Genomic DNA, 27,344 nt, shown 5'->3' on the forward strand with positions numbered 1-27,344 from the left:
AGCAGGACTCCTTCTCCTCTGTTTGTTTCCATTTGTTGCAACCGCTTCTAGAAAACAAGCCCCTGACTCACAGATTTCTATCAGCAGAGTCCTGAAGACGCAAAACATCTCTTTAAGCACAGCTTTAAGGCTCCCGAGGATGAGACCGAGCCCAGCCAAACACCGCAGCTCAGCTCTGCTCCAACATGAGATCAGCCTGCTATTAAGTTTAGTCAACACATTTCAGCAAGTCTGGCTCGCGCTGGCAGGCTTCAAGCACTGTCCCCGCCACACTGCCACAGGTGACACACGCTCCGTTGGGTGGCTTCGGTTGATTTGGGAGAAACAGCAGCCCCGGCGCTCTGCAGCGGCTCCTTTCCAGGAGCTCCTTGCAAGAAGCCGTAGGGTATCAGTGCCCATCCCAGGTAGCTGTGGGGAGAAGCCGGCTGGCGGCCCCTGCACATGTGGCGTGCAGACACGGCTCCAGATGTCCTTGGGACCTTCCACGAATATCCAAAAGGGACGGGGAATGGTCGCCAGGAAGGAGCTGACGGAATGTAGCTGGCAGCAATTTTTATGCTCAAAGGGACGCGGAGCGGCATTTTTCCAAAAGCCGCTACGATCTGCAATTGGATCATGTTTTGAAGGGGTAAGATTTGCAAACACATGCAAAAGAAAGTAAGTTCCTGCATTTAAATGGCACAATTTGTTAAAAGTCTTTCCCAGACCGTTGTTCTTCATCATTTGGGTGCTTTAACACTTGGCTTCTGGCTAATCTTTAAAAATCCTGGCACAGGTTTTCCCACATGGGAAAGAATTCTGATTGTTGTTTAGTGCAAGCAAATCCTGCAATTATACTGTCCTAGCCTCCTGTGGGCACAGCCAGACCAAGGAAGCAAACCCTGATGAAAGAAAGTGACTGGCAGGGTACGGGAAGGGATGGGCTTCTCATAGAAGCTGAGGTAAGCAGGGTTTAGAAAACATTTTAAATCTTGAAGATGTTGTAAAGCTCTTTGTCTCATTCTAAAATACAGAAATTACAAAAAAATACTGAATCTTAACGACTTCATTGGGTAGAAAAACATCTCCTGAGGCGACAGCAAGGGGTACTTCAGACATTTAAGATCAGTAGATGCAAAGCAACTCGCAGAGGCAGAGATCACTGGTAATTTCAAAAAGAAATACTTGCTTTCATTTGATATTTTTCCATATCTGTTTAAGCATTCTGAAGGAATCATGACTTGAAAATGCAGAATTACAGGCCCATATACTGAAGACACAGAAACAGAGAAATAACAGAGAGCTTCTATCACGCACGAGTGCGAAACAAAGAGCCTGCGTTAGCAGAGCTCAGTGTATCACATTTGGCCTGCTGGAAAACATCTGCCATTTGTCAGGACTACAAAGCAAACAGAACCCTCTCCTCCTTGATCTCCACCAATTAGGGAAATTCTGTTGTGCTAATTACCTGGGGAGACAAAGAGGGGAGAAGGCAGATAGCGAGTGACACTTGAAGACAACATTTACACCATAAAAAATTAGGCAGACATTTCAAGTCACTGGGAACCACAGAACATTTCGTGCCAAACTTTCCCAGCAAGATGGGAAAAGTCCATCCATGTGCTTAAAAAGAAATATAAATATAAGTAAAAATAAATAAAATGCAGCAAGAGAGCCTCCAGAGTTTGCAAGAGGTACAGAGGATTGTAAGTGATAGACTTCCCTGAGTACACGTGGTTTGAATTGCCAAGAAATGGAGCGATGCGCCGTCCTGCAGGCTGAAGTACCACTCACCTCTTTGTGTTGCCAAGTCATTATTGGGAAATATTTGTCACATATTAACTGGAACATCAGATTACTACAATGAACATTTAACGCCGCTTTGTAATATATACATACGTTCAAAAGCATATGATACTGTCTCAGCGTGAATTCGAGATGAAGGCGGGGATATGCATCACCCAGCAGCCAGGAAATTCGGAGTTAAGGCTTCTCGGTAACTCTGAGCGCAAAGCCTGTGGAGATAGAGCACGCGGAGACACCAGGCGTATGCTGAAAGACGCAGTGCTAGAGCCACGCAAAGAGCTGGAGACTTTCACGCCCTCAGTCTGCAATGTAGAAAGAATGAGCTGATGGGCAGGGCATTTTCTGAGGACTTGGTCCTGTTTTTTGTTTGTTGTTGTTGTTTTTAAATCTAGTTCTACTGGATTTAAGAGAAGTTTGCTCTCAGGCTCTAGTATGGTACATCCAGCACCTCAAGCCTGAGGGACTTCCTCACAGACCACATAGAGTTTTATTAAACAAGAGCCTTTCACACCTCATGTTTCAAAAGACTGCTAAAAAAATACAAGGGGTGGAGGGGAAAGACTCCTTCAAAAAAAAAAAAAAAAGATAAAAGCAGTCAGAGGCCACACAACTGTGAACAAAGTTTCTGCAAGCACAAAGTTTTAGTCTTGTTTTTAACCCGCTTCCACTTGCTCCTCAGTTGAAGGCTGTCCTAAATGCCATGTAAACAAATGTTCGGCACCTGCTAAGCTGTATCTTATGAGGAAGGCTGTGTGCGGATCCCATCCAGAGAAAGAGGCTGAATGTAAGGCAACAGAGAGGCTCTCTGCAAAGTATCACACGCACGGCTCAGGATAACAATAATAAAAATACTGAGCTGCTGTTTCACAGCGAGCCAACATATGGGGACAGCCTGTCCTCGGTCTGGCCAGCACCGGCAGCACGCAATGGCTGTGGCCCCCAAAATAGCTGGAGGCATTGAAGCCAAAAGGCCCCGCTCCTCACCACAGCGGGGCCACCGCTGTCCTGCTTCTCACCACAGCAGGACCACCACTGCCCCAGTCCTCACCACAACGGGGTCACCACCATCGTGCTCCTCACCACAGCGGGGCCACCGCTGTCCTGCTCCTCACCACAGCGGGGCCAACACTGCCCCAATCCTCACCACAGCGGGGCCACCGCCGCCACCTCAGGACATCTCCCACAAGTGTTTTCCTCCCATTCCGTACCAAAGAAATGCCCAAACTGCAAAGGAGTGAAAAATGACACACAACTTCCCCCCCACACACCACCACCCACAACACTTTTGTTGAATAAATAAAGTAAAACAAATCTATTCACATTTCCATGATATCCCACAAACACAGGTGTTGATGGCAAACACAAAGACACCTTTTGGAGCATCCCGAGTGTCAGAGGCACAGCAGCATTTTAAAAAAAAATCTTTATTATCGTTATTTTATTTTACGATCGAGATTTCTTCGTGGTGCTGACAAAACGGCCGGGCCCCCTCTGCTGGCCACCAGCCCCAGGCACCTCAGCGCCTGTCCAGCCCCCGGCCCTCCTCACTGCCCCTCCGCCGCCCCCCCTGAAAGCAACAAAACCCCAAACTGACTCACTCTGAGGCAAAACGTGTCTTCTCCAAAACAAACCCGGAGTGCAGGGCGAGCTCCGAGCACACAGCTTGCTGCAGGGGCTTTGTGAGTGCTGCTGCTCCCTGAAGAGGCCCGGCTGCGGGGCCTGGCTGTGGTGTGAGGGCACGGCCCTGCCGCCATGGGCTTCACAGAGCCTGGCCTTAGAGCCCGCTGTGAGGGGTCAGCTTCAACTCATGGGGTTTCTGGCCACTATTTTGGGGCAGGTGAATGGAAGCTTCACTGTTAGTCGGCTACTTGGTGTGAGAAATAGAATTGCGTGTAAAGAGTCCTTTGATTCACCCAAAAAGGAGCTGGGAGGCTTCACGACAGCTCCACAGCGTGTCCTCGCCTCAGCGCAGCGCTCGGCTCCGGAGCGGAGGTGGCCAGGAGCAGCCACGGCTGCTGCAGCGCTTTCTGTCCACTGGACAAGCACTTGTGGCTCACAAATTACCTAGACATTTGTTGCTAATGACTGTAACAAGCATTTCAGCAGCACGTGGGAAAACCTTCCCCCTCCTCTCTTTCCCCCATCTTTTAAACACAGAAACCAGCAAACCCAGTGACCCAGAACAGAATTGGGATGAGCCTGGCAACAAAGGAGCTCTTAAATCCCAATTGCTTTCTGCAGAGCAAAGGAAAAGCCCTTTGACCACTTAATCATGCCAGCAGCGTCCCCGTTGCATGGACGGGAGCAAGATACAGCCCACAGGGCCAAGGGACTTGGTTCAGTCTGTGCTTCAGAGGGCAGAAAGCCAATATGACCACTGGTCTCCAAAGAGCTGGAAATAAGCATCATTCGTGTCTCGGCTGACGTGGTTTGTTTCCGAGGCAGTGAGGTACGCAGGACGCCCGCAGCAGCCTTCCACTTGGAAACCAGTTAGGGCAACTGCAGCAGCACAGAATCATTTCCGAAATATTTCTGAGGCTACCACACATAATTTTACAGGGGTGGGGGAACAAAAACTAAATCAAAAACAAACAAACAAACACATCTTTTTTTGTTTAGTCCTGTGAGCATGCACTAATGCTGTGTATTCTGGTATGATTCATATCCAGGATGTCAGGAAAATCTGAGACTGCTCATTTGCCTATAATGCTTCTACATGTAACATTCAATTTTTTTTCTTTAAAACTACAATTGAACTATCTGCTGTTTGCAAAGCTTTGTAACAGGCCCATGCATTCTCCACCATCAAAGCAGTGCACATCTTTCTCCCATCTTTAGCTACTTCTGTTGAAAAAAAAAAAAACACAAAAGGTTTGAAGTGCATCAGACCGAAGTCATTCATGCCGTTCAGTATGACAGCAGAGCACTTACTGAGTATTTCTAGAATGAGATTCCTTTACAAACTAATCTAAGCTGTTTATTGTTTCCAAGGAGCATGCACTTCCACAGCAGAACAGGAAGTTTTGACAGTTTAAGAAGTTCATTAAACTCTGGGAGGAAATTTAAACAATCAGTGACAGCTTTCATACAGCAAGGCGCTGGAGAAGTTGCTACCCTCCTAAAAGGCAGAGAGAGAGGCTGCAGCTTTTAATTATCACACTTGCATTAAGACACAGTGATTTTGTTACTACTTCTAAATTGTTTTGGCCCAACACCCAGGGCTCACAACCGAGTAAAGCTGTTCACTCTTTTATTCTTATAGCCAAATGTCGCTTTTGTCCAAACCTCAAACTCCTTTATCTGTAAACAGGCCAAAGCAAGGCAGCGGAAGAAGTTAATAGTCTCAAACACAAGAGAGTGCTTCAGCTTGGAAAAACACTTCTTAGCACATTTTACTTGAAACAGGGGAATACATAAAACAGAAGAGGAGTTCAGCAGCATCGGTCCAGCAAGCCGTCGGCTCCCGGGCAGTCTGGCGTTGGCTGTGCCGATTCGTCTGCACCTACCTGGGGGGCACATGCAGTCTGACGGAGCCTCTCTCACTGTCCGCAGCTTAGCTAGTCCTTCACCGAGTTTCTGTTTGGAGGAGGAATAAAAATAGCCATTTAGAGAATACATTAGATCTAAATGCATGCTGTGCGTGCATTCCAGCAGCCAAAGCATCCATCACACTTCCTTCGAGTGAGGCAATAGTTTCACCCTGCTGTGTTCAGCCTCTGTTGGTAACACCTACAGCAGCACACAAAATATTAAAAGTTTCTTAGCAAGCAGCTGGTCTGTGCCCTCATACCGAGCAGGTAGAGACTCCTGCTGCACAGCCCAGAAGTCCCTTGTGCCAAGCCCCATGGGCGGGATTCATGCCCATTCATGGAGCAGATACTGGTCCTGTGTTAGAGATTGTTAAGTCCCGCGTGCAGATTTTGGCACCATCTCAGCGTATTTGGTGGCAGAAGCAGTGCTGCAGAGCCCCTTGTGCTGCTGCTCCATGGGCTGAACACAACGAGAGGCAAATGCCGGGGAAAAGCCCCGCTGTAATCAAATGCGAAGCTGCTTCCAAACGCTCTGGGGGTTACATGGCAAGATGATACTTACAGAACAGATGTGACCTGATTTTGCTGATTTTCAACTTAAAATTCATGCTATGTGGAGTATGAAAGTTTTCTTTAGGAGAGGGGTGAGGGGATGAAGGACAGTGGGGCGGGCAGTGCCAGCGAGTCCGCGGTGCTGTCCCACCCCAGGCCCACCCGAAGCCCAACGTGTTACCATCTTTAAGGTGAAAAGCTGATTGGTGGGACTACTAAAAATGTAAAAATTCCCCAAACTAAAGCAATGTCTATGTGGCATATTGTAGACAGATGTGAGCGCATTCTGCCTGCTCTCTAAGCCTACCAAAACGTTCGTGCCTGCATTTAGGACAGTGCCAAGCTCGAGTTAGTAAACCCCGATGACATGTAAGTTGTCTTAGCTCAGGCACAGCACCTCGTGGCTGGGGCAGCCCTGCAAGGGTGGGAGCAACTCCTTTTTGCTCATAACTGTTACTAAGTCCTTCGGGAATCCCGTCTCACCTAAGGTATTTACCACAAGAGAAACCAGCTATCTGACAACTGGAGTCCACATCCAGACATTTAAAAGAGAGAAAATTCAGTGTACTTATTGGATTCAGGGTGCTCAGGCTTGAATTTTATACAGCTGATGACCAAGTCTGTGTTCAAATATTTGAACACTGTGGACTATTCAGGAATTAGGCTACATGTGAGTTAGGTTCTGGTCCTTTTATTTCAGGGATTAAATAGTTTTATCTGTTGTTGAAATCCTATGCATTCCTTTCTAGCTGCTTGATGCAAAGAGGTCCTGAAAGTATCAACTCGGTCATAAAGAAACTGACAGAGAAGTTGTCCTAAGGGAAGCACGAACAGCAGAATGACCCAGCTGCCTACTGCAGCACGTACACTTTCCTTCAGAAAAAGTGGAAAAGGTATCTGGAGAGACTTTTCTGCCATCCACTTACAGTCAGAATCTTACAGAGCATCACTCAAATTTTGTGTTTGTTTTAAATTATTTGGACAATGAAGGTGCTCGAAGGAAAGAAAGAAGCTCTTCCATCCTTTTAGTTTTGTAGTCAGAGGAGATCTTTTCCTGTCCTGAATCCTGGAACGAGTCTTCTGTTCTCCCATTGAATTGTTCTTGTCATGAAGCTGATTAATCTGGACACTCTCTGCCTACTGCGGACAATAAATCCTTTGTGAACAAAACGGTCCAGCTTTGTTTACAACAACTGGATACTCCTATAATCCTCACGTTAACTTTTTCACTCCAGTATGGAAATGATGTGCTTCGAATTCGGGCTTCTGCCGCAGAGCAAGTGGAGGTAGATGCCGCCACATTCGGACCACAGTGTTAGAAATGTTTCAGACGGCATCAAACCAGGACTCTGCAGCTAGTTCAGTTAAAGAAGCACCCGAGGGAAAACTAAGTTCCTGCAGCCTTAAATCAGCAGTTTCTCCACAGTTAGATGGTCGCCTGTCATGGAGCCAAAAGCTAAACTTCAGTTGTCCAAATCAGCTTTCATTGCCTTTACTACACATTTACCCTTCCTTTATTATTTCCTATCCTCTTTAACTTGCCAAACATTTAAACAACACTAAGAGGAATGGAAACCAGCATGTTTGTGTTGCATTTGCAGCTCTTCATGTGCAGCTCTTCCATAAATTACGCTCACAAACCCCAAGACTGGTATATGTAGTCATGCTTTTTGTGTAGTGACAGAGAACAAAGTATCAGGGGTCATGCACAGAGAGCATATGGAGCTTTGGTTTCACTTCTGAAATACTGTGGTAAACTTCAAAGAAGGACCAAAACAGAGTTTAACAAAAAAACTGACCCCAGGCATCAGTTGATGTTCATGTTGATGGAAATATTCTCTCGCTCCCCAGAAACTCCCAAGCACAGAAAGGACAGAAGTTGCCTGACGAGCGAGAGGTCTTATGTAACGAAGAGGAATTTGCTCAAGAAACAGGCACGTTCTGAAACCTTAACGTCAGTGAATAAGGCTGTTTAAAATGATGATTAATAGATAGCACGATGGCTACCATGCATTCCTTGATTCTGTTACCCTTCCCAAAATTTGCTTTCCGTATTGACAAAAGTTTGGTCATACAAAACGTTTCAACAAGCTCACTCTTGCATTAGAAACCCAATTATGCGGTTTTGCTTTATTTTCCCCTGTACAATCTCCATCTGAGCATTCCCAGTACAAAACAAGCTTTCCACACTTAACTAAATCTCAGCAAGAGGTTGCACATGATCTTAGGCAGTGCCACAGAAACCATTCCCATTGCTAAGCACATTTATTGGAGTAATTGGAACAGAACCACTGCCACGACTGGCAGGCTAATTCCTGCCTGCAGAAAAGACGCTAACTAGATTTTCTGATTACGCCTCACAAGCACCCCTCTGTTCTGGTATTCAGGGTTTTCACAAAAATAGTTTTTAGCCTTTCCTTTATCAAGACACATCGATGCGACCAAGTTTCCAGGAGCTCGGGCATGGTCCAGCGGTGCCGGCGGTACCCAGCTCCAAGCGTAAGGCACAGCAGCAGCAGAATTTCTCCTGCTCGCCCCAGCGCTGCCTCTGCCCCCCCACGCAGCCCCCGCACACACGCGGTGCAACTTTCGCTCCCCGGAGCTGCTCACAGCCGGAGGGAGCTGCATGAGAATACATTTTCGCACGACTGAGGCTTCGTGGCTGCAATGATGTTGGTGCAGCACCGTGCCTTGCACCCTGGTCAGGCCAGCAATAAAAATACCAGCGTAAACCCTCCCCAGATGTCAGACCCGGTCACTCGGGAGCATCCTGCCGCAGCCCCGTAAGCCGTGCTGGATCTCACCGCACGTTGCGAGCTCCTGTTTACATGGACCCAGCAGAGTGACCGTGGGATCTCCCAGCAGTTCCCACAAGTGGTGGGAGCCCTCCCCATCACCCCCGCCTGTGCAAAGCCCCAAACCTAAGCGCCAAAACACCCCAGTCTGTGGAAAAATATAGTGCTGGGATCAAGTGTGACTTCTGGGGGCTTGGCTTAGTTACAGAGAAGGGCATCGGTGTAGACAACTGTTTGTTAAGCAGAGGTCTTTCAGCACAGAAATCTTTAATGAGTAATTTCAGAAAACTTTGGGGCTGAAAGTGAAGGGACCCGACCCGTCGCTGCTCTTCTTTACCCGCCAGAAATCAGCTCAGCGCTGCTGGACCACTCGATCCTCTGTGACAGAGCCTAGATAACAGGGATCATCTGCATGCATTGCTAACGAGGAAATTATAGTCCATTGCGCCCGGGGATAAACGGCATGTGAGCACTCGGATTACCTTTGCCATTGAGTGGAACGAGGGGGAAAGCGGGACGGTCTCAAACACGGCCCCTAGGGCGTTTTCTCTGGGCAGCCAGAGGGGCCACCCCACGTCACGCCTCCCCCCGCGCCCCGACGGACGGGCCGGGACATAACGGGGGGCAAAGTTCGGCAGGAGGGAAGGGGAAAAAGAAGAAGAAAACTTTTCCAAAGGGAACAACGAAGCCGGCACCGACACGCGGAGCCTTGGGGGGGGGGGGGGTTGTCCCGGCCGCCCCTCACTCACCTCTCGGAGGAGCTGCTCCAGGCGGGGCTGCAGCGCGTCCAGCAGCGGCCCGGGGCCGGCGGCTCCGCGCTCCTCCAGGGCGGCCAGGCGGCCCTGCAGCTCCGCCGTCTTGGCGCCCAGCAGCAGGCAGACGGCCACGGCGGTGAGCGAGAGGAGCAGGCAGAGGGCGGAGGTGGCGGTGCCCGCCGCGGTGCCGGCTCCTCCGGCCGCGCTCATCGCGCCCGGCTCCGCGCCGCTGCGCGGGGAGGACCCGCTCGGGGGGGACCCGCTCGGGGGGAGGCGGGGGGGGGACCGGGGACCGGACCGGACCCGCTCGGCTGCCGCCCGCCCGCCCCCGGCGCCGCATCCAGCGCCCGCCCCGTGCGCTGCGCGCCCCGCCGCGGCACTGGGGCTGCGGAGCGGCCGCTGCTCCTCCGCTCGCCCCGCCGGGAGCCGGTCTTTAAACGGAGGAAGCGGGGGGGGGGGGGGGGGAGCCGGGGAAGGGGGGATGCTCCGGGAGCGGCCCCCCCCCGGGAAGGGGAGGCGGGGGGATCACGCCCAGCAGAGCCCACCCCCGCTGCCCTGCCCGGCCCCCTGCGGGAGAGCTGCGCCCCCCCCCCCCTCCAGCCCCCCTCGGTGTCCCCCCCCGCCCCTCCCGCCCGCCCGCCCCGGGGCTGCGGCTCCCAGCGCCCCCCCCGTTAGCGGCGGGCCCGGACGGGGCCGGACCCCGGGCCGGGGCCGCAGAGCTCGGCAGCCCGCGGAGCTGGCGCCCTCCAGCGGGTCCCGGCCCTGGCCGCTAAGGGGTGACCTGCCAGAGCTGGGAACGGCCGCGGATTTTGTGTAACCCCCCCGCCGCCCCCGGCTTCTTTTTCCCTTTCCGTGCTGCGGCTCCTACTGGGGTTGAGAGGTGGTTTAGGGAAGGGACCGTACCCGCAAAGCGCAGCGGTGTCCCACCGCGCCTCGTAACGCGCGGACTGAATCGCAGTGAAGCGCCCCGTCTGCTTCAGGGAGCCTTTAAAGGAGAGGAGCTACGCTCACAGACATACATTAAGCAGCCCCAGACTTTGCCAGACGTCCTTGTCTTTTTTCTGTTACAGATTGCATCACATCAACGCCTGACTCACCTATAAAACATCCTCAGGTAACATAACGCTTGTCTAGACTCTACAAAGCTAAACCTGCTCTTTGCCTCTTGGCCCCAGACCCACCCCTGTACACGTAATCCTGACTTCTAGAAGAGACAGGTGAAGCCCAGGACAGCGCTAGAGAAAACTGCTAGGAGTGATATCAGCAACTGTGTTAATAAAACACACCTGTACACACAGCCAGACTGCCCTAGTGTACATGTAGTGCTTTTTTTGTAGCCACTATTTCCGAACCACTGAGCCAGGTAAATTTATAACACTTGCTAACAACTATTTCCTGCCCTTCACATGCCTGAAGACACAGGAAGGAAAATGCCAGGTTATTATGAGCATTCCCTTCCCCTCGTTCTCCCTGTCTCCTTTCTACACGCCTGCTGAGACTTTGCTTCTGAGCTCTCAGTGCACGTACACAGCACTATCAGCCTGGGGGAGCTTTTCAGAGCGTCTTGCCTTAAAACATGTGCACATCATGGCCTGAGTCCTCCTCACGACAGGGACATCCAGAAAAGGTAAGAGGAAAAAGGACAAGTCGCTACTGCAGCCAAGCCCTCTGCCCCACAACTCCCCACCCTCTTTCCTCTGAAGTTACACTCCCAGTGCAACTCTTCCCCTGCCCTACTCAGCTTCTGAAGTGCTGGATCTTGTACGCTGTTTGCACCTTACAAAGCCTGTTTTGTTCACTTAAGAGACAGCTTAATTTTCTCCCATCATCTACACTTAGTGAAATGTAGAACTGACCTGTTACAGAGATGCATACGGCTGCTCTGCCTGACAACTCGCAGGTTTACAGACTGTTGTTCTAGGTACGGTAGCTAAAAATCAGAAGTGCAGAGAAAGATGTAAATAGGTCTAGTCATTATTTACCAACAGCGATAGGCAATTAGCATTAGCTTGATCCAAACATGCAGAGATTACAAACTATGCCAACTATATTCATGTAGTAACAAGACAAGGGGGTGTGTGCATGTGCACATCTCGTTCCCAGTGAAGATAAAGCCACTGAGGGCAGCCCAAAGGAGGAGAAATCAGACCGATTAAGGACAGAGCCCCTGGCACCCAGCTGTTCCTCAGCTACAAGCAGCTCTGTGCTGCTCCACTACTGAGCCCAGCAATGTTGGACCTGTGTCCCTTCCTCCTTCCAAACTAAAGTTTCATTTATGCAACGATGTAAAGCCTGCAAAACTATTTGGCACCTTGCTGCAGTTGTTCTACTAATTGTCATAGTATTTTAAAGTTTACAAGGAGGAGAGTGAATTTCAACAGGATAGCGTGTGTATATACGTATACATGCACACACTTTTTCTAGCATGCATCTCCTTTAGCAAGTGCAATGTGTTTTAGTAACTACATTAGCAGCAGCAGCTTCAAGTACTCCTTCAGGAAGAACACACAATCCTTTACTTTCTAATTTTGATTGAACTGTTTTGGTTTGTATTGTTTATGCTGAAACACTCAGGCAAGTACCTGCTTTGCTCCTGAGAAAAGTATGGGATGGAAAGTATTGCTGGAGGAAATCAGGGCCGAAATTCACTGCTGTCCTCCTTTGTCCCACCAAAGGCACTGCTGACCTGGATGGTACCAGCTGCTGAGTTCTGTCACACAGAGAAGAAACAATGATGCAAAGAACCCAGGAAGAGGGGTGTCTGTATTAGGAGATACAATCAGGCACTGTAGGTGGCACTGGTTTCAGAAGATAAGCTTTCAAAGCCTTGTCTCAGCTGTAGTCTCTCCCCAGCTCAGAGATATGCATGTCTGGTGCCTCTTGCAAATGAAGCCTTCTCCCTGCCCCACACATCAGTGGAACACAGACACCAGTTTAAAGCCTTACTGTGTTTGAGGACTTGCACAGCAAGCACAGAACCTGAAGTGAGGCTCCTGCGGAGCTGAAACAATTCACTGTTTCTCTCCCTAAGACTTGCATGCCAAAGACTGCAATAAATGGCTAAAACTTGCAAATTGCATCTAGACTGGCAGACAGCCTAGATGAGCCCTACCATTCCTCCTGTTCAGCAGCAAGAAAGGCCAAGAAAACACCAACTTAAACATGAAAGAGCAAGAACTACGTAAGGAAGTAGATTAAAGAGGCTTATGAAGTAGTACCACTCAGCACTTAAGTTCAGGAGTTACAGCTGAGAACCCATCCTCCTCCTTCCTATATTACAGTCTGATGACAGTGCTTCCCTGTTGTCAAGGTTACTTATCAGTAATTACAGATCAAGCTCCACAAAAATATGTAGTTGAAGACTTCGGGCTTATCTTGTTACTACTGCAAGAGAAGGGCTTAAATATACCACAACCACTTCAGAGTATTTCTCGGCTTTTTTCTTCCAGGAGCAGTACCATCCTTCAAAAAAAAAGTAACACCTTATCACAGAAATGCTAGTCTTATGTCAATCAGAACAGTACTGAAAATATGAAAGGTTACTTTCCAAACCTTACCTATAAATTTGCCTGGAAGTATTTACCACTAAAAACACCAGACGGGTTTCCCGAGTCTCTAACTAGACTCCTTTTAAAAGAGCAACACATGCTGTTTAAAAGGAAGTTTTGGGAAATAGGGGACCCATAAGAGGTTATCTACTTAGATTTTAAACTCCCATCTTCAATCATGTTTCCAAATACTACAAAAAGGTATTATATACTACATTCTTAGGTAAGCATAGCCCTTGAAATCTTGAGTCTAACATTTAAAGAAAGCTAGCTGAAAACGTTTAATAATATAAAAACTTGTTTAGCTAGCCCATGGACTATTCATCTGAAAAGTCAAATGATTAACTAACCCTACCTGCAGGGAGAGAATGAAGTTTCAAAGAGAAAACTATTTTCAAAAATGAAAATTACTTTTATTTTTCACTGTGATATCCATAATCAAGACTACAACTGTTCAACAAGATAAACATGACAGTTATACAAAACATATGTAAATATTTACAGACTTAACTGTACAAAATAATTTAAAGTTTACAAAAGTTTCATGCAACCTCTGTTGACTGACACAGTCTAGGAAATCTCCTTGGAGAAGTGTAAAAGATCTTTGAATTTATTTTTTTAATGGTTCAAAAAAAGGATGCTGCAAAGCTTCATCAAGAGTAATTCTTTTGGCTGGATCATATTCCAGCATCCTGCGAACAAGGTCAAACAGACTTTGATGATCTGTGTCTTGGCAATGCATGAATTCCTGAAATGAGAAAAAAAAAGTATTGGAGAGATCTTTCACAATCGCAAATCTAACACAATAATCCAAGTCTTCAGTCTTACCTTTAAAGGCTTACAGCGTCGCCTGACATATCGACCTGCAGAGCTGTGTTCATCCCAGTCCAGTTGGTCATGGTGAAAATAGTGTTTTCTGCATGACAAGGAAAATGATTTTAAGATAGTTGAGAACAGCTCTAACACCAACACTATTTTATTCAGCTAAAGCTGACACAATTTCTTGCAATAGACTAGTAGGTAACAAGCCTGGAAGTCTTTCTTGATTTTCAGAAGCTCACAACTAACAATGGAACCTTTAAAATTTCCTTTATAATAGAAATATACTAGGTAACTTACTCCTTTTATAATGTACTTGCCTGGATTTTTTGATCATGTGAGCTGGTAGAGGCCCTAGTATTCTTTCCATCATTGCCAAGTGTTCTTTACTGTCATGTGTCTGTGGGGAAAAAGCAATGAACACACTATCAGATTTTTCTACACTCAGCCACTTGGTAACAACACTCACCTATTAACAATATGCTTGCCAAGGCATCACCATATTATCTTTAGACATCATCCCAAGTTTTGTATGTTTACTTTATTCCTAATTTCAGCAGCACCCTCAAACTCTAGACATGTTTCATTATCCAAGAAGCTACAATAGGTATCTTAAATAGTCTGAGGTAGATGTCCACAACATCACACTTCCATATATGCATGCTGTCTTTACAATCTCATCTCTGTAATACTTGAAGCTTGTAAGGTTATGCCTTTCAAACTAACTGTTAGGTAGACATCATTAAAAGATCCAAGTCAGAAGTCTGTAACAAGAACATTTGATTTAAATTCGCATACACACCTGAAAAACTGTAAACCCCAGGTAATACTCTATTAAAATACATCCAATGCTCCAAACATCACACGGTTGCGACCACCCCAGTGCTGCAAAATAGGCAAAGTTTGGATTACTTTTTAATACATTCTTAAAACCTGTAATTCACAAAGGATATCCCCAGTTTTCATGCAGTTACTGACGCCTATTTCCCTTCCTCCATGCCTCTCCCCAAACCTTGGTTGTTAGAGGGAAGGGGGAAAGGAATGTGTTTGGACTTGTGTTCTTAGAGTATTTTTTACCCCTTACTCTCAAAAAAATTAACCGCACCATCTGTAAGAGATGACTGAGTTGTTAGAACCATGAACAGCCACTCCAGTTTACAAAATAAAGACATCTGAATGAACTGTAATAAGCTGTCAGAAGGTTTGAAAGTCTCTACTGACCTAAAATAACCTCAGGAGCTCTATAATGTCTTGTAGACACTAATGTGCTGTGATGTTCATCATCAAAAGTTGCGCTTCCAAAATCAACAACTTTTATGTCTGTGTTTTTTAAAGTGCGTTCATCTCGCTTCTGTAAGAGAATTCAAATGCTATTTGTTAGTATTTTTAAAAGCATGCATAGGCAAAAGATACCACATTATCAATCTAAATCATTTTCCAAGTTCCAATTAACAATCATGCTAAAGATCAAACCTATGTAACAAAACACTCCTTTGCAAAATATCGATTCCTTTTCAGCCCCAGATCCAAGGAAGAACAAGAGCACATAAAGCAATTTAATCTGAATACTCAAAGACAGATGAATATCTAAAGACATTTCCACAATAAGAGTTCCTTTTCTCTTTTGTTAACCTCAACAGTAACTTCAGTTAGTTATCCGTCTTAGATTTTTTGCTATCCATTGGTACATTCATATAATTTTATACAATTTTTCATTTATATAAGTTCAGCTCTTGAAAGCGAATTAGTAAATAAAAATGAGCCTCATGCATAAACTAGATGTATTGATGCCCATACTGCTTTTCTGTTTCTAGGAAGCTTCTGAACTTTGAAAAAAGAGCACCAGCACAAAAAGAAATGCTTTTTTTCCTCCTAGTGCAGCCAAGTTCTCATTCTAACATTATAAGTCTTAGTGTTTTCTTAGATTTAAAAGGAATAAACTGATCAAGAACAGTCCTATTCTTGGCCCATGCCAATTATCAACATCACATGTTGATCACAAAGAAAATTCATCTTAGCTACTAAGCCAAGGGCTGCTGAGCTGACAGGGCCTTCAGGGCAATCAAATAGAAAGCAAGACCTGACATACTTCTCAAAACTTACAGATAACTTTAAAGAAAGGGATTCAAACGGCTCATTAAAGAAAAATGAAGGAAAAAGATTTTGCCAAATTCAAAGCCGTTAAAATATTATTCCTATAATAAAAATATATTCCTATTAATGCCAGAACTTCATTAAACAGCAAAGAATTTAGCTAATGATCAGATGAAACACTTCAGTTTGAATTGGAGCAATGTTACCAGCTTAGCAGAAATCCAGCACGTCTCAAAGGGCACAAGAAATCTAGGAAACATAACTCTGATTATCACTTGACCTTTTTATGCATAGAAAGACTACTTTTAAAGAAGAGTTCAGATGAAGACAGAAGTTCAGTGCTGAGAGGAAAACCAAAAACTTACCATTTTTGCATTGTACTTCACTATGTAATCAGACTCCACAAACAAGATATTTTCAGGCTTTAAATCTGTATGAGTTAATTTATTGTGATGCAAAACTACAAGGAAAAAAGGAAGAAAACATTCCATTAATTAATACATTGATTTCCTAAAGGGAAAAAAAAAGATAATATAGCAACATACTTGATAAAAGTATTGAGATTTACTTACAGTTTATAGACTGGCAGATTTGATAAGCCATGTTTCTAATGTCATTAATATGAAACGGCAGAAAGCTGTTTTCCTTAATAAAATCATATGTGCTAAGTCCCAGCAGCTCAAAAACAATGCAAACGTGGCCATGATGATCAAACCATTCCAGCATCTGAACACAGCGGCTTGAAAGAGAAATACATAAATACATATAAACTCAATTTATTGAACCTTTTGGCAAGTCCTTAGTATGCCATTCTCCTTTTACACTTACAAAGTGCTGCTTGGATCCATGGTGTTTAAGTGTTCCAATACCTGTATTTCGGAACGGGCTGCTTCCCGGTATCTACCAACATTTTTCACAATTTTAACTGCTACATGCATTCCTCTCCTTCAAAAGAAAGAAAAGTACCACAAATTGAATCAGTTACTGTGAAATATCTACAGTCTGAAAGCATTTTGATTTTAACAGAGTGAACGCAAAAAGAGTACAGGTCACAGAGAATTGCGAGTTGGATTAGGGGAATGTGACTTAAGGACACTGCAAAGGAAAAATCAGTATAAAAACTGTTCTGGTCAAGTTCATATACCCACTGCATATGCTACATTACTTACTTCTCAGTCTTATTATCTCATTTAAGGTAGAACAAATATGAGGAATCTACCTGAAAGATGACTCAAAAATATCAAAGTTCTCATTTGAAAAATGTACTACAAAAGTTTGTCAAATTTCTGCAACTTGAACAACAACTTTTGGCTCTTTTTCAGTGCTCCTATGGAATCAGGGGAAATAAGTAATTTATTTTAATATCTGAACATTTTGTACTAGTGAAAACAGACCTGCACTCCGTGTAACATTTGAACTCTAATGCTATTACTTAAATGAAACAGATACACATAGGCCATTCTATCCTATCCACTAATGGATAATTTTTAATTGTCTCTGTAGAGGTATTTAGATTCTACTGACTTAAGAATGCTGTCTGCCTTTACAACATGACCTCAAGCTCCTGAGCAATCTTCACTTGTGAAATGACCAAATAAACCAAAGCCAGAGGAAACAAACTGCAACTGCTTCACTAAACTGAACTGCAGATATAAAACATATGGTTGCTATAACTTGAATCTGAGTTTTACTAATTGTTTAAATGTCTTAGAATACACAAGTTGTAGAAATACAATAACTTTCTTCTTCTCCACTGAACATGCCATCACACTGAAGTCACCATACTATCAAAAAAGCATGACTCCATTACTGTGCACGCAGAGAAAGTTGAAAGGATTAAGTCTGATTATGAAGACTGAAGGAAAGAAATATACAGCTTTAACAGTTCCAAGCAGTTGCTTTCACTAAGAACCAAAACTACTTTCTCAGCATCATCCTCAAAGTCAGTCTCTTAATTTGTTTCCATACTCTCCGCACACCCGCACATCCTCTAGTTACGGCAACAGGGTTGTAGAACCGACCGAAAACCATAACCAAGGAAAACAATTCTCCCCTTTTAAAAAAGGGCAGATGATATCTACTTAGTAATTAGGCATTTATTCCATGTGCTTGTGCAACTTGTATAGAATATACAAAGGTTTACTTTTGAAAGGAATCCTCTCTAAGCAGATGGTTCCAAAGACAAACGTGGTCAAGGAAGTTTATTGTTAACGACAGCTTCTCAAAATCTAAGAAAAAGTAGCCAAAAATATTTCTCTGTATACCATTTTGCATAAAGTTAATACCATGCAAGGGCCTTTCGCAGAGCAAAAGGAGAAACAAAAAAGCATTTATAGAATTGAAAGCAATGACTGAAGAACCTTAACGATGATCAGGGAAAGATACTGTTTCCATCCAAAAAACCTTTACAAATTTTCAACTAGAAGTCACCTGAAAAGGTAGCTCAGATCAAAATAAAACCATTTCTTTCTTAAATATACTGCAACACTATTTGAACCACAACTTACTTCGTTTTAAAGAAAACATTCCTGAACTTTAATTTCTGAGCTAAACAGCATTGTTTATCATGAGGTGTACTTACTGACACTTACATATCATGATCTATACACTCCACTACTTTTCCAAAAGCTCCTTCTCCTAAAGTCGCAACGATTTCATCTAAAAAGAACAAACACAAGTTAGAATTATGCAACGACTTAAACAAGAATGAATATTACTAATGTAGATTTAAAAATGTGCCATTACAAAAGCATAATTACTTTAAATCTCAGCATCTGAATGTGTTATTTTATTGGACAGTTGTCATGAAAACAGTTAGCCAAAAAAAACAAAAACAAAAAACTATCTCTTGTTCTAATCTCAAGATTCAAGTTCAATTACTACTTGGAACTTTGTGAACACAGTACTTAAATTCTACAGAAAAGAAGATATGCAAAAGAAACAAAAAAGCACAAAAAAAAACAAAATAAAAAGAGCAATGAAGATTTCTTTAGCCCCCCTCCTCTGACATACTATTCTAAACAGATTTTTTGCTGAAAAGTTTTTAAGAAGTGTTGAAAAATGTTCTATACATCTTGCTCTTAGAACGTCTCCACTTTCACAGATCAGGTGACCCTCCTCATCATCCTCTACACTCCTGGATCTTTTCCTTCGGTGACTCTTCTGGAAACGGCACCAAGATCGTCCAGCCAATCAATATATCAGAGTGAATTCAGGGCAGAATACGCAATTCATTCAGCGGGGAGATATTCAGGCATTCAGTTACGCACCAGGCCACGAACAGTTGGCAGGAGCAATTTCAAATTCAGTCCCCAGAAATTCACAGGGCACAGTTTATGTTACAGAAGAAAAACATGGCAAGGAACAGATTTTCAGATAAATACTTAAAGTGATAAGGCAACAGAAAAAAAACAACACAATTTTGACTCTCAAACAGTGGCTTAATTGAAGACAGATTAAGACTGCAACGTCACTATTTCTAATACTTTGCTATCAAACAGCAAAAAACAGTTATTTATTTATATAGCTAAGCTTACAGTCAGGTGAAGTGTTTCTCTTTAAAAACATACAATTCTTGTAATCTAAATATTATCAACTATCAAGTAATTTTACTTCCCTCGTGTAAGGAAGGTGAAGAAAAATTACTCTCAAGCCCTTGATTTGATCTGCATTGTATAGTCTAATACAATTTGCCATTTCTATTGCAGAAATGGGACATGAAATACTTGGACCTGAAGATTTATCAGTGGGCATCAATGCCAAAAATGAGAAATTCACACAGCATGCCTTCAAAGAAGGCAAGCAGCAAGCTTATCCCATCTTCAGTAAGACATTAGCTGCCACTGGTCAGGCACACGACTTATCAAAATTTTCTGAAATCAGGTGTAGAATTGTGCAGCTTCTTCTTATCAATTTACCAGACATGCATGTTTCATACCCCCAGTTAAGTTTACATTAAAAAGGCACGTTACTTCAATTATTTTTATTAATAGGATGGATGGCATCTCACAGTCTACTTGAGAACAAATAGTTCGCTATGCTCTAAGACTAAAGTGATAACTGCACTGCGAAACAGCACAGTTACCTGTCTTCACTTTCAAGATCACATTTTTCAGATTAATCCCCAGCGACCTAGCTGCCGGCCACCTACATCCCCAGTGTGTAACCAGTACTGACGATAATCCCCCCAACATCCTGATCCAAAAACCTCAACTAAGAACATATTCACATGCTCACAAATGGATTCAATTACAAATCCTTTATTAATAAAATATTTCCCCAAAGTACTGTGACCAGGAATTGAAGTTCTAGCACTTGCTTAAGAAGTCTATTACCACTAATTCATTAATAATAAAGTTAAAAATTACTCATACCGAATGTGATTGGTGACTGGAGCAATGATGTCTCTTATGCTTCCTTTTATGACTACTTTTCCTGCTCCGACCAGAGGATTTGCTATAGTGATGATGGTGACTCTTTTCATAGTCTCTGTGATAATGCCTGTGGTCATATACTTCACAGAAGTCATTTCTGTATTCCTCAACATATCTCCGGTCATGATGGTCTCTTTCATTTATGGCTCTATCGTCCAAATAATGACTGAAAATATATTTTAAGTGAATGTTCTCCACTTCAAAAACTTGAGGTTCCAACAAGATAAGTGACTGAGCTGAGTTACAGGGTTACACAGTATCTGTCTTTACAGCAAGAAAGTTCTCTAATCAACTCCCTCCTCAAAAGAAGTGGAGCTTTTCTCATTAACTTTATTAGGGATCTAATGACATTGTCAGTCTGAAATACATAGCCATCCACAGGAACAATATAAAATCAGTCCACAGTTTGCACAGTAAAAGAAATTCAGTCTCAAAAAGGAGAGAGACTTCCTAAATATACCAAGCAACTCAATTACAATTTCCAAAGACACAATATCGAATGCTCTTAATACAGTAATAATCCTTCTACCGTTTCAAAGCTCAAAACATTAAAAAAGAAAAATAAAACCTGGAGATTCTGAGGTGAGCCGCATTGATCTTAGTACTCTACCCTAAACATTAAATACTTCAGGAAGTATCTGGATCAAGGGTCTTCTGCCCAGAATAAAAAAACTCAAAGCTGCAGAGGCAAAGTGCCCCCATATTGCTGTACACCTACCCCTTCCAGCATTTTATAAGCATGAGTATGAGCTCTTAAAAGAATTCCATGGGGTCTTCTTCTCAAGGGAAAAAGAGAAAAACACATCCTTCCAGTGAAAGCAGTGTGGGAGAAAAAGCAAACCACCTCCAAATTAGTAAGAGAAATCTAACTCATACTTACCACTGTATTAAATGACTAAACAAACCTTCTCTTCCCCTCCTTTTGCTCACATTAAGTAAACAAACAGACATACTTTTCACTTGAAATTTGATATTGAATGTATTCAATGCCAATACTTAACTGACAACAGAGAAACAAACTAGTAAACATTTACTGTTTTTATTAAAGAATTTCTATTTAGTGATTCGGGTACTGTGTTAACAAAACCAACTACCTCTTCAGCTTGTCTTAAGTGAGTCAAACCTTACAGAATCACCAGCTCTGGGCATTTAAAACCTCATATCCTGAAAATGTGTTTATTTTAGGCACATTAAGAAATTATCACTACACGATTCAGAGTCTTATACCTTTCTGAAACACGATTTGGCTTATAGTGCTTGCTTTCTTGTCCACTACTGTGGGACCTTTTCCTGCGTTTACGGCTGCTGCTGTGCTTTCTTTGATCCCAGCTCCTTCTATCATCCCACTCAGGGCAATGAGTTTGTTTTGAGTGCCGCATCTTCCACTAATAAAAAAAAACAAAACAAACAAAAAACACAACAAAAACACACAAAAGACAAAAGTGTTACACTGGGGTTTGTAGTTGCGAGTCAGAACTAGAAAGAACCATTTCCTCAATCCTCTTTCCTTAGCTTTGCCCATACACTACTTCGGTTTTGGGTGAGCAGTTACCTATCCCAACACGTTACAAAACACAATTCAAGATTAAATAGGCCAACCCATCTTCCCTTAATAGCTTCAAAGATGTTATTAAAGTCTGTTTTAAATAAACTCTCAAGTGACTAAAGAGAACCATTTCTTTAAATAGCCTTCCCATGGAGAGGGGCCTTAATCTTCAAATATTCTCTATGAAAAATCATAGATTTCGTTCTTTACGCTACATTATACATTAATTACTACATGAAAACCAAGTATGTCCAACTAGCCTAAAACATCTCTCACAAACCTCTTTACAAGTCACTGTTAAACAGAGATGTTTAGGTTTTTAGTTTTTTAAGTTGTAGCAACAATCACAGCAAACATTGATAAATTAATATCTAATTGCGGTCCTACGAACCAAACCACTATTTTTGAACTCTGTTAGCACACGAGTAAGCAGTTGTTTTACAATACAGCTGATTTGCCAAAGACAAAACCCACCAGCTCCTGTTGCTGGACGTTATATGCAGGAATTCTGTGTTCAAACAGGTACATGCACAACTGAAAAAGAAAGCAAAGCACAGCTGTAGAATTAGGAACACATCAAAAGCAACTACATCCATCCTTTAGTAGAAATATTTAAAAACAAGAAAAAAATACGTATGTTTTAGCATATTCTAAAGAATTAACTAAGGAATTAACAGGACAAGAAAGATTTCCATGGTACTTTTTGACAGTAAGAAAAGAAGTTTAGATAGAAATGTAACATTAAAAATGGTGATGTATCATTGTGCAAATTGACACGGAGCAACAATGGTTGCCTCCACACCAACTAGAGGCATGAAGAAAGGAACTTTCAGAGCATGTAAATGCTCACGTAAATGGGAAGCTTCTTCTGAAAAAGAGGTTTTCTGATACACTTCAAATTTCTGACAGCTTGGCAGTTAACAAATTAACGCCTATATCAGCATGTTTTTTCCCTTTTTCCTTTTTACAGTAATCTGTTTTAAACTCCGCAAAAATTAGCGATTGGCACAACCTTTGAATCAGTCACGATGCAGGTCGCCTAAAAATCTTACTCATTTACCATGCATTAGTAAGAAATAAAAATACTAACGCATTTAAGGACCAATCATCGTTCCTGAAGGACCAAGACAAAATTAAAATCTGTTACTCCTTCATTTACATGCCTGATTTTCTTATCTTCTTACCTAATTCAGCAGCCATTTTTCTCTATTTTCGACCTACACGACTCAAATTACTAAACACACCCAGATTTCAGTTACTGTACTTTTGAGGTGAGAAGTGTTCTGTGCCCCACGCCCTACTCAACAATAGGTGAATTCAGGATCTTACCTATGATCCCCTCCCCAGTTTGCCAGAAAGCAGCCTGCAATAAAGCTTTGTAGTAGATAAATAAATATGTAAATAAAAGCCCCAAGGAGCGCTGCAGAGGGAGGTTTTGAGGTGGAAAAATAACCACAGAAATCTTGAGGAAAACGTTTAGTTGAAGACTAACTGCTGCTTAACTACACTTTAGTCCTCAGAGAACGAACAGAATCTAGACAAAATTTGCATGTTCTATCCCCGAAGGAGGCAGGTAAATGCAAATTGGCAAGTAATTGTTAGAAAATCGCTCTGTGCGAGGCTCAAAGTGGCCAAACCCCATTTTTCTGCAGGATCCACCTTAAGATTTTTTAAAAAAACACAGCACATTATGCACTTCCTCTAAATTTATGCTCCGAAGCGCCTCACTTATGTAATACTGACAGCTGCCTTTACCACACGCGTTCCGACACAGCGCCTGGCCCCACCTGCGGGCCGCCTTCGCCCCCACGCCGCGCCACGCGGCTCCCGAGGAGGGGTCCTCTGGGAGAAGCCCCCCCCCCCCAAAAAAAAACCCTCCTGGGGAAGGCCGCAGCGGCCCTGCGGCGAGCTGCACACGCAGCACTTTTTAAATGTCTCTCCCGGAGAAGTTGGCAGGCGGCGCAGGCCGGGAGAGGTCAAAGGCTCGCTGCGCCACCACGAACGAAGTCCGCCAAGGCCCGGTGGGGGGGGGCGGGGGGGGTACGGGCAGGCCCCCAGCAGGCGCCCACTGCCCCCGCCCAGCCCCAGCCGCGACCCCCAGCCCCCTCCCCGCCGCGGGAGGCCTCAGGAACCGACCGGGGGAGATCGGGCCCGGCCCCGCCGCCCCCTGGGCAGGCCCCGGCCCCCTCAGCCCCCAGTAACCGCGCGGCCCCCGCCCCGGCCCCCACAGGGCCCCGCTGCCCCCTCAGCCCCTCACGCACCCGCTGCGCCCCTCACCCCTCTCACCGCTCCGAGCAGAGAGGGGAAGGAGGGAGAAGGCGGGCAGGAGGGGACCCTCGGGGGGAAGGAGCCCGCCGCTTACCGTTCAGGACCGAGCCGAGCGAGCCCCGCGGCCGCCCTGTGCGCCCCAACAAAATGGCGGCCGCCGCCCCGCGCCCGGCAGCTCCTTCCTCCTCCTCCTCCTCCTCCTCCCCCTCCCACCTCCGGCGGCGCCGTGCGGCGTGACGTCACACGGCCGGCACATCGGCCGAGCCCCGCCCGGCGCCGGGACCCCGCCCCCTGCGGCGCCAAGGGGCAGAGCCCGGGAGGGCGCTGAGGGGAGCGGGGGGAGCCCGGGGGGGATCTGGGGGGGTACGTGGGGAAGGTGCCGGGCACGGAAACTCCTCCCCGAAGCAGTTCTGTCACATCTTGCACGGGGACGTCTGCTGCCGACAGACAAACCACGGCACCTCACGTTGAGCGAGCAGGGGTGTGTTCAGTGAGCCCCCAAAGCACATGGTACCGAAAGGGAGTTGGTTTTGTGCTCCTAAAACTTCCATTAAAATTCTCCTGCCAGTGAGCGCAAAATAAGCATTTAAACCTGCTTTTCACTAGACTGAAAGGCCCATTTCTCTTTTTCAAGATGGGAAACTGAGATACAGAGCGTTGATGGCCATTTGTTTTCCCTCAGTTTTTAAAAGGCCTCGTTACCTCACGGCCCTCACCATACCTCACTGTCAGCACCCAGTGTGGCCTTGTGCCGATGGTTTGCTATTTTAGCGTGTAAGTGACTGGTGGTTACTTATAAAGATAGCACTAACATCTGCGAAACATTGTCTTCCCAACGTCCACTGATGCATCCCCGCCTTAGCAGTTCTCTCAGAGCATGAGCAACACGAGAAAAGTGAGGAGGGACGAAGTGAAGCATACGGCGAGACAGCGGGCATGTGGGGGAGACCTACGTGCAGGACCGCTGAGCTCGCTGAGGGCTCTGCACCAGCCCCCTGCCCATTCCCACAGCTCCGTGTCACAGCAGTGATGTCTCAGGGGTGTCCAGAAGGACGACCATGAGTGCTCTTGAAGAAAGGCTGGTGGCAAACCAGTGCCCTGTGTCACTGGCGGGGCAGATAAGACGGGATGTGACAGAAGCACTTCATCTGCCTTCCTTATTGCCTCTTCTGGAGTCCCACTTTTGCTGTTTTTGTCTTGCCGCGTAAATACACGACAGGCACTTCTACATGGTACGGCGGCTCAGAGACAGTTTGGGGAAGTCCCACTTATTCAAACAGAAAAGGTTGTAGCTGAAGGGAGTACCAGAAATAAGCATACCTTGAAAGCAGGAAAAAAGATTGGTTCTAGGGCTTTGTGGTTCTTGCCTGTTCGGAAAAATGATTTTCAGACTGAAAAGGGGGTGGAAACAACTACTGTTCATTATGAAAATGCGGTGAATGGGAGATAGTTAAAATTTACCATTTTCAGTTAAAGGTTTTTGGCTGACAACTGAAGGAGGAATAAATCTGTCAGGAGCTAGGAATAATTAGCTTTTCATTTTGAACCTTTTTGAAGAAGAAAAGGGGTATATAGAGGTCATACCTTCTTCACATCAGACACACATAAAGTAAATGAAAGAAATTTCACACTGAAGCAAAAGCCTTACGACAGATTTTATAGGAAGTATTCTGTGTGTTACAAAGCGGACTTTCAAATACTGCTCTCTTTGTGCTGAACGGAGTCCAGTGCTTTCAAAAATACCTGTACAGACGTTCAGAAGAAAAGCGGCATCGAAAGCAGCCAACTTTCCTTCCTGTGCGGGAGGCGGCGGTGGAGACCCAGCAGCAGAGGGCCGCCAGGCTGCTGCAGTTCAGGTGGTGTCGCTGGCACGGATGGAATCAGGAGCCTCGCTGGCCATGACCAGGTTTTGTGGTGCAACCAAAGCAACAGCTGCTCTAGGATGGGAATGATCTAACGGTGAACAAGCAAATTAGAGGAATTTAATCGTTACAGCAACGGGAGAGAGTGCATTTATAGCTACTTCTGTTGCCAACTGGTATGGTATTTACTTTTGTTTATGAGAGGTATTTCTTTTTTTAATTAGACTGTACAATGCCAAATGCGTGCACAACTTGAGCGAGTAACACACAATACAAGCATGTTTTCGTTCACTCTGTACAACAGAATACATTACATTTCAGTGTTATTATCCTGGCGGGAGACATTTGTGCATGTATGAAAAGCTACATTCAAAACATTTGCTTCCAAAATGCAATATTGTATTGGTTGCTCTTTCAAGTACTTTACAGCGGTAGGTGATCCATCCTCACAGCAGCCATTTGCGAGATGTAAAGCTCATCTACTTCTCTCATTGTTTGGATACAAAATTTAAAATGGGCTGACTGCCTTGCCCAAAGCCCCAGAAAGAGGCGCAATGGCAGAGCCAAAAATTCCTGGCTTTGACTACTTCCAGTACTGTGCTTGCTTTCTCTTAATTAAAGATGCATTGGTTTTGTTATTCCTCCCTCTGGTTAGTGTCAGGGGCTGGCTGATTAGTAGTTGTGCTTTGCCTTTAGTTGTTTATGGATTTCTGCAGTTCCAGGGTTTGTTTTTTATAGTGGTGGAGGCAATATCATAGAACTTGACTGGGTGGTAGCAGCTGTAGGGGCTCAGGGACAGCAATGACAATACAGCCTGTTTAGGAGAATCTGAACAATGGGGATGGAAAAAACAATCACGAGCCTTTGTAAGATATGTTGGAAAAAAAGTGCTATTAATTTCACAAATCACTATAACTAATGATCAAGCAAGGAAGTGTCCCAGATTGTTGTGGTATGTGTAAATTCAAGAGATAATAGGAACTCAAAAATTCAAATAGGAAATGGAAAAATGCAAATATTCAGCCACAGCAAATTAAGGTCTGGGCTCAGGGACACTTTTCCCTTATTAATGAGTTGCTGGAAATTTTCTTGGGAAAGCAGTGCCCCAGAAACTTTGTGTGAGCACGTGCACTTGTGTTCATTCCCAAGTGCATTGTGAAAAGTCATGGCCGAGTGGTGGGATTGTTCCCTCTGAGCTGGGGTAGGTGGCAGGCTGGAATTGCCTGCACAGCCGGCAGCGTGTCCATAGCCGTATTAACACATAAAGGGCAATCCAAACGCTGTGCCCTAAATGCCTGGCAGCTTGCCACTCAGGCAAGGTGTTTGCTCTCCGGTGTTTACGCTGGTTTTAACTTCT

General features: G+C 44.7%; 2 protein-coding genes and 1 long non-coding RNA gene across 8 annotated transcripts in view; 1 reads left to right on the forward strand and 2 right to left on the reverse strand.

The window, feature by feature from the left end:
• The window catches only part of COL23A1 (collagen type XXIII alpha 1 chain), a 173,307-nt gene extending 163,448 nt beyond the window's left edge, over positions 1–9,859 (reverse strand). For 2 of the 5 annotated variants that reach the window (XM_083798346.1, XM_083798344.1), the window contains exons 1-2: positions 9,412–9,856; positions 5,292–5,361 (exon numbers count right to left, since the gene is read on the reverse strand). In XM_083798346.1, coding sequence (XP_083654472.1) covers positions 5,292–5,361; positions 9,412–9,627 — 286 coding nt within the window. In that variant the 5' untranslated portion in view covers positions 9,628–9,856. Of the gene's footprint in view, positions 1–5,291; positions 5,362–9,411 lie in introns of all 5 variants that reach the window. The other 3 variants (XM_083798343.1, XM_083798342.1, XM_083798345.1) reach the window with 3 other exon arrangements.
• Positions 5,378–13,715, forward strand: LOC310881275. The gene is made up of 2 exons (XR_014572291.1): positions 5,378–9,127; positions 10,488–13,715. It is a non-coding gene; the product is annotated as an uncharacterized lncRNA (long non-coding RNA).
• On the reverse strand, positions 13,357–24,365 carry CLK4 (CDC like kinase 4). Of its 2 annotated transcripts, XM_083798355.1 has the most exons (14): positions 24,220–24,365; positions 22,332–22,391; positions 21,539–21,696; positions 20,252–20,477; positions 18,950–19,040; positions 18,470–18,536; positions 16,707–16,823; positions 16,451–16,617; positions 16,244–16,338; positions 15,006–15,135; positions 14,587–14,669; positions 14,105–14,184; positions 13,794–13,881; positions 13,357–13,713 (listed from the first exon to the last, which is right to left on the reverse strand). In XM_083798355.1, exons 2-14 carry the CDS (start codon positions 22,383–22,385, stop codon positions 13,576–13,578), a joined length of 1,494 nt encoding a protein of 497 aa, XP_083654481.1. In that variant the 5' UTR covers positions 22,386–22,391; positions 24,220–24,365; the 3' UTR covers positions 13,357–13,575. The 2 variants fall into 2 exon arrangements, with proteins under 2 accessions (XP_083654481.1, XP_083654482.1); XM_083798356.1 differs by lacking the exons at positions 18,950–19,040; positions 20,252–20,477 and having other exon boundaries at positions 24,220–24,319.
• Positions 24,366–27,344: the final 2,979 nt, after the last annotated feature.

Source organism: Anser anser, assembly GCF_964211835.1.
Source record: "Anser anser genome assembly, chromosome: 14".
Classification (NCBI taxonomy): Eukaryota; Metazoa; Chordata; class Aves; order Anseriformes; family Anatidae; genus Anser; species Anser anser.

Coding starts and splice junctions, on each gene's coding strand:
- CLK4 (XM_083798355.1), bottom strand. CDS start 22,385: ATGTACCTGTTTGAACACAGAATTCCTGCATATAACGTCCAGCAACAG. Junction 16,339..16,450: donor AATCTGCCAGTCTATAAACT/GTAAGTAAATCT, acceptor TTTTCCTTGTAG/TTTTGCATCACAATAAATTA. Junction 14,185..14,586: donor TGGGGTTTACAGTTTTTCAG/GTGTGTATGCGA, acceptor TTTTCCCCACAG/ACACATGACAGTAAAGAACA.